The 7,032-nt window shown below is 31.8% G+C and overlaps 1 protein-coding gene across 2 annotated transcripts; it reads left to right on the top strand.

Annotated features, from left to right (window-relative positions):
- The first annotated feature begins 1,022 nt into the window (after nt 1-1,022).
- On the top strand, nt 1,023-6,812 carry LOC148607290 (uncharacterized). Of its 2 annotated transcripts, XM_088545481.1 has the most exons (3): nt 1,023-1,610; nt 3,542-3,748; nt 5,431-5,584. In XM_088545481.1, exons 1-3 carry the CDS (start codon nt 1,310-1,312, stop codon nt 5,460-5,462), a joined length of 540 nt encoding a protein of 179 aa, XP_088401607.1. In that variant the 5' UTR covers nt 1,023-1,309; the 3' UTR covers nt 5,463-5,584. The 2 variants fall into 2 exon arrangements, with proteins under 2 accessions (XP_088401607.1, XP_088401606.1); XM_088545480.1 differs by lacking the exon at nt 1,023-1,610 and having other exon boundaries at nt 3,625-3,748; nt 5,431-6,812.
- Nucleotides 6,813-7,032: the final 220 nt, after the last annotated feature.

Raw genomic sequence — 7,032 nt, 5'->3', positions numbered from 1 at the left:
AACAATGCTACTTTCTGTTATGATGTCATTACTTACGATCAACTTTACACTTACGACTTTTTGTGAAACTGACACCTGGTTAAAAAAACCTTTGAGACAGTACATGCAGCTAGACGTCAGTTTATCATAATCGTTTTTAAAGTCTTTTATACATTATACTAAGGTTACTAATTCTTTTGGCTTCCAGATTACAACATACCACTTGTTCAAATTTAAGTGGCGAATATTATCCGGCCATTCTGGGTGCATACCATTGAAATGATCAGGCATTTTATTTTCTCCGTTTCACGTTAAGGAAAGTTAATGTTATACATACCAGGCTAAGAAACATGTGCAGTTCCCTCAATGCTGATTTATTCCGTATAAATGTAGTGCCATTTTCTGTAGTTGTGAACACCCTTTCCAAGATTCAATTCAGTATTTTATTGAATGCATGGTGTATAATGGACATTGAAATTCCCTGCTGGCACAGTTAGGCACAAAAGGAAAGTCTTACATATGATGAAAACACAAATATGTTTGGATGTGTTGATCATTTTATCAAACGAACTAAAAGGTTTGAATAATACTGCATGAATCAAAATGATTTTCCCGTAGTGTACACTTGCTACTGTGCACCACGTGATTGCGATTATTTCCTCATAGACCGAAAAACCTCAGTAACTAAACTAAATTGGGGTTCTAAATTACAACTGATTATACCAGTTTAAGACAGATTTCTACATTAATAAATGCGGAATTTTACCCGAGTTTATATCCATCAAAATAGTTCTATAGTTCTAATTAATCCTGTTATTATTCATCTAAATTTATTTATATAAGCATAAGATTTGATCGTTTTTTTTTATTTTTTTTATTTTTTATCAACGCAGAGATGTCCTTAAACTTATGTGATAAATCACGTAAGTTAAATGTATACTTTATTTTCATTTTGCTTTGTTTCATTTTGTTTCGTTCTGTGTTGTTTCATTTCGATTTCATTTCGTTTCGATTCATTTCATTACGTTTCGTTTCGATTTGTTTCGGTGTGATTTATTTCGTTCTTCATTTTGATTTCGTTTCGCGATTTCTACGTATCATTTTTTTTACACATATATCACTCCCCTGTAAGACAGTGCTCTTTATACCAAACAATTCTGAATTACTACTGTACGTATATCTCCAAAATGGACGAAGTTTCCGGGGCTAGTGCTAAGAGGGACTGGTTAGAGGAGCCTGAAATAGAGATAAGCTGTACTAAAAACAAAAATCAGACCATAAAGGCATTTTTCATATCTTTCTCAACGATCGGGCCAAAGCCAAAGGCAAAATGGAAATGTTAAGAAAAACTTTTAATGCAATCAAAGATGGGCATTCATTGATGAATGTTTGCATTAAAAGGGTAACAGAAACGAATGCACGCTCAAGTGAAGAGTTTCCTTATGCTTCTTGTGCTACTTCTTTTCATATGGAGGACAACATTATAAAAAAGTTCGAGCTAGGACGTATATTTTTGAATGGTCTGAAGGTATTGAAAGCATTCATTGACAGGGACAATCCTAGGATCCCAGTAAACAACATGTGGTGCAAGGCATTCGTGAAATTATTGAATTTCATGTATTATGATGATAGTAAGTTTACTTGAGTTATGAATCTTTATTTGTTTTCAGTGAACATTATTCACAAATTTGTAGTATTTGTCCACAGTCCTGACCTCTTAGGAGACAATAAAACACTTCATCAATATGAGACTCTTTTACATCATTTATATACTGCATAAGGATGCAATATATACAATGTCGGTCTGGTTGACTCTTAAAAAAAAACACCTTCACTAGTACATAAGTTATGTATTAGTCATAATCCCTTTTGAGATTCAGCACTGGAGATATTGTCAAAACAAAAAAAAAATGTCTCTGGGTTCAGTATACTTATGGCAAGTAAAAGCCATCAATATCTGGTTTGTCACAAATTGTGCATGTAAAATTGGGAGCTGTAACGATGCCTGTTCAATGATGTAATATTCAACAACTATATTTTATCATTTGAAAAAAAATCATACATATTAAAAGGTTTCTATAAAAGAGTCATTATTTGTCACTTTTACAGCTCATTAGACTTCATTGGAAGCATGTACATTGTACAATGTACTAATCTTTTGTGAGACCCATTTTGGGGAGCCCTTACATGTATATTAAATTATTTTCTGTTACCACAGGGTAAATGATGGGGAAGTGGGCATGGTTATAGTCCATTGTGACAATTTGGCATGACAAAGAACTTTGAAAAACAAGCCCATACATGTACAATGTATAACCAAACTTGTTGAAAACCATTCTCCATATGGTTTTCCTTCTCTTTTTGAAAAAAAAACTTTGACCAACAGACTCAATTTTTTGCCCAAAAATTCTGTAAATTAACTTCATGTATATATAACATGAAAACAAATGATTTACACATGTAGAAGTGGTTCTGACATCCTGCCATGTTTCATCTCATTTAGTTCAGCCATTTTCTCTTGTTTGTTCTGAAAAATTTAAGAGAGGGAAAGCAGAAGAAAGAAATAAATGGCTGTTGCAACACAATATCACTTGTTAAATCACTGTCCCCCAAGCGTGAGGACTTTGTTGTTTTTCATCGGTTTTGTATTAAGCCACCAAGCACAAAGTGTTGGAGACTCATTGTTTTTACTCTGTTTTTATGCCCCCTCTGCAGAGCAGCAGTTTTTATAAAATTTTGTCAATTTTGACAACATTGGTATCTTGGATCTTGATATTTGGCAGACATGGGTCTTGTAATGGCCACCTTGGAAAATAAATCAACCCTTTATGAAAACCTCCATATCCTCCATGTGCAGATCTACATTTTATGTAACTTGCTCTCAATTTTCGTTTCATCAGTCAAGCCTATTTTAGAAGAAGTGCCCTACAAAAGCGGAATAAGAAGTAAAATGATATTTATAACAAAAACTATTAACATTGACTGAGTAGCATGAAATTAGATATTTATAGGTACCTTGTACCTTTGGACATGGCAAACAAATATGGGAAGTCTGAACAAGAAAACTGCATGACTACTGATTCTAGATAATTGCCAAATTGCAAAAAAAAAATTCAGATTTCAAAAAGCATGAAATTTGATTTACAAAATGTATATGTATACTTATTTGTATATATACGTGTAATTTGATGTGCAATGTACATCACATTTTATAGGACAATATCAGAAATAATAGAGACCAAATAAGAAAAATGACTGCCCAGTCAAGATGGCTGCCAAATAAAGGACAACATTCATCATTGTCAGAATTGCATGAAAACTGATATTTTGGTTAACTTAAAGCACATGTTGATTGGCTACATGCACATGACAGGCTACCTATACATGTATTTTTGTATACAATCATTTAGATATAGAAATGATAAATAATTTACTGTGACCTGGACACAGGCACTGCTTGAGTTGTACAATGTAGTTCCCCATACCTACATGTACAATGTAATAGTGCCTGTATCATAGTAATTGTTGTATAAATAATTATCTTTTGTCATTCTTTCCACAGACCAATCTGCATTTTTTGATTTGAATGACCCAGATGACAGTGAAGGAGTGTATGCATTTGGATTGGCTCAACATTTGCTATCCCCACTTTCTGTTGGGGACAGCTACACAGTTGATAGATCCTTTCAAGGTATACAGGAACACATAGAGTCGTGTCTGTGTAAAAAAGGCGAAAAATTAATTGGAGAGTTTGGTGATACATCATTTGGTTAGTATGTATTTGTATTTGATATTTTAAACAAAACTATAAATTTAAATGTGTGAACTTTAGTTTTACTTTTCACATTATTTTTTTTTTTATTATTTATAACCATATATGTAATTTGACATTCTGTGTTACATGTACATGAAAAAAAAACAATACGTGTACTAAAATATTTTTGACTTCCTGAAATGTAAATCTACCACGGTTTGCTATTTGGTTCTTGTAATTACTTTGAAGAATCCAAAACTTGTGTTGATCGTAGCAGTTATTTGAAGACGTTAGAAAGACATGCAAAACATTCATTATTACACACCTCTTCCACTCCTGTTTTGTTATCTGAAAACATTTCTTTCTATTGTATAGCTCAATTTTTAATCAATTTTCACACCTCCTCATTAGTGTGAAAAAAAATAGTTCAAACAACAGCTCAAATTTCTGTCAAGACAAAGATGCTGTATGACTCCTAAGTTTTTGTGTTATGAAAAGTTTAAAGAAACAGAATATATAAATTATGACATTACGAAATTTATCACATTTTAAAAGAATTAAATTTTCATAGTTTTTATATCTCAGTGCTATTGTTGTAGATTCTGTATTTCTCTCCTTGATGAAAATTTTGTCAAATTATTCCCTTTTGGGTAATACGAAACAAACCAAGTTCTACACATTTTACATATACGTAAATGGCTCTTGTTACATTTCCTGAGGTAACCCTCTGAAGGGCTTTTATCCACCTGAAATTTCTTCATTTGACCTGTTTAAAAGTTGCTTTGAGCAAGAAAGGAAAAATTCTGATAATACATTGCTGTTTAAGTGGAAAGTAAAACATTCATACATGTACATGTAATATACTTTTTTATTTAGATCTTTGATCTTAGAAATTTAGGTCAGGCCTTTATTAATTACGTCTGATTTTTGGATTTGACAGAAAATACTGATAATGCATATACTATTCAAGGACATTGTTTTAGCAAAGTACAGTTCCATATTTCCCTTCTTCATGTTTAGTATAAGTCTTTATAAAAATCAGACAGGAAGTGATCCATGCATGTCAAAAACCTACCAAATAAAGTTTTATTTCTTGTTCAGAAACAGTTACTGATCACATAACCAGTCTTAGATTCATTTGATTGAACTTTTGATATAAAAATCATATAAGTAGATTGTACATGAAATTGGCACTAAGCAAGAGTTATTGTTCTTGATTTTGTTTATTTTAGTGGGAGATGATTTTCTCAAAAATCTGAATACAAGAATAGTTATTATTATATGAAAATACATGTATAGCATATGTAGACTGGAAAAGCATCATTTGTTTGGTGAAGTTTTCTACACCATGGATCACTTCAAAAGCATATAAAAAAACATTTGACAGAATATTTCCTAAAACATGTCTCTAGTTACCTTTAGGCCATAATAAAAAAAATCCTAGCTTCTCCTCCAACTTTTTTGTAAAATTTGGACAGCTCAAAGGTATTGAAACAGCTCAATAAATAAAATTGGGGAGGGGGATTAAAATTAGAGCATGTGGGTAGAAAAACTACCAGGATTTTTTTTTATTATGACCTTATATCAAGTTAGTTTTGATAGATTTACATACATTGTATTTATGGTAGAAATAAATAAATGGTGAAAATTATGTAAGAATTATTGAAAAGTTTTAAGAAATATGAATTCTTTTGCAGGGTTGCAAGAATGGATGGCATGGTCAGTCTGACATTTTGATGGAAGATGATCTGCCTGTGGAATGTACTGGATTTTCAGATGAGAAGGAAGAAAGTTTGACAGTTTCAGCCTCAACAGACAGATTTTGTGAGAAGAACATTCAGCGGTTAACGGCTCAAGCAATTGTTTTCTCATTTCTTCAGTATAAGAGTAATAAAGACAAAATGAAGAACTTTTTAGTTCCTTGTATAGGAATTAGTGGCAAAAAAATTTTTGTCTTTTACTATGATAGTGTACAGGATGTACTTCTTGCAACTGCTCCTGTGATTTTACAGACAGAATCACATGTATTGAACCCTAATGCTGTTACATTTCTTTGGATTACTTTAAATTACAAAATATTTTGTACAGGAGTCACAAAGGAAATGGAAAATTTTAAAGCTGATTTCTTCAAGCGAGTTGGTGATTATTTAGATATGTATAGGAATGATGTAATTAGACCATGTCATGTGGAGAAAAGATCTGAAAAGGGGGATAAAGAAGAATATGGTTGGGCATACGCACAACCAACAGCAGATGATTATTGTGTAGAAATAGAAGACAGTCAGTTTTTAAAACTCAAAGTCCGGGGTGACAACAGACAATCTGATTAAAATAAGACCTACATGTACATGTATCAATTGTTTCATTCAGTCACTGCATGTAGGATCTTACATGTATAACACTCTATTCTACTTTCTGTTCTGATGACCTTTTTGATCATCCAATCAGATTTCATCTTTCATGATTTGAAAGCATTATTCAAAAGGAAAAAAAAAGCAAATGCTCTGAAAAGGTCATCTGATTAGAAAGTAGAAGGGAGTGTTATTATATCCAACATGCAACGACTGAATGGAACAGTTGATAGGTCATATTTTAATTAGATTGCACAACAGATTACTTGTCACTGAAGCAATTGAGCTAAATGCTTGACTTTTAAATAATACTTGTATTTATTCACAATTTAAATAATAAGTCCAAATTAAAGCAGTTTAGTCATGAGATAAAGTTTCTTATTTTATTACTACCAGTCCATGGGCTGGGCAGGTCCACCGTGCACCCCTGCTCATCAACCAAATTGTGATTTCCATTACAAAATGAAGTTATCACCAAAGAAAAATTTCTTTCAAAGGAAAATAAAGTATTTTACAGCTTTTATAGTAATAATAATGTCAATTGCACTTGATCTTTGGGTATTTTTATATTTTTTTCAAAAATACATTTGTAAGTATTGCCAGGGTATTTGATCAGAATGTTCATGTATTGAGCCTTTGTTTCTTCTGTCTAGATAATATTTATATAGGGAAAAATAATAAAAAGTCAAGACAAAAATTTCGTTGAGATAGGAAGCTATTTTTTTAAACCAGCCCTATAGTCTCCTTAAATTCAAATGGTTTCTTCTTAAATTTATGTTGTGTATACAGCTACACGTATTGACTTATGTACATGTATTTGTGTTATGTTTATAGAAATGTTATCAGTTTTCTGTTATTGATTAAAGATATGTATGATATATAGTAACTTTGTTCCACTCTTACTGTCCTGTGTTCAAGATTCCAACTGAAACTTATTACCTCAATTTC

The sequence above is a fragment of the Perna viridis genome, chromosome 9 (genome assembly GCF_037379345.1).
Source record: "Perna viridis isolate PV_CMFRI_1.1 ecotype Kerala chromosome 9, ASM3737934v1, whole genome shotgun sequence".
NCBI classification, from domain to species: domain Eukaryota; kingdom Metazoa; phylum Mollusca; class Bivalvia; order Mytilida; family Mytilidae; genus Perna; species Perna viridis.
Note: the sequence above shows the minus strand (reverse complement) of the source record. Positions and strands in the feature narration are given on the sequence as shown.

Coding starts and splice junctions, on each gene's coding strand:
- LOC148607290 (XM_088545480.1), top strand. CDS start 5,470: ATGGAAGATGATCTGCCTGTGGAATGTACTGGATTTTCAGATGAGAAG.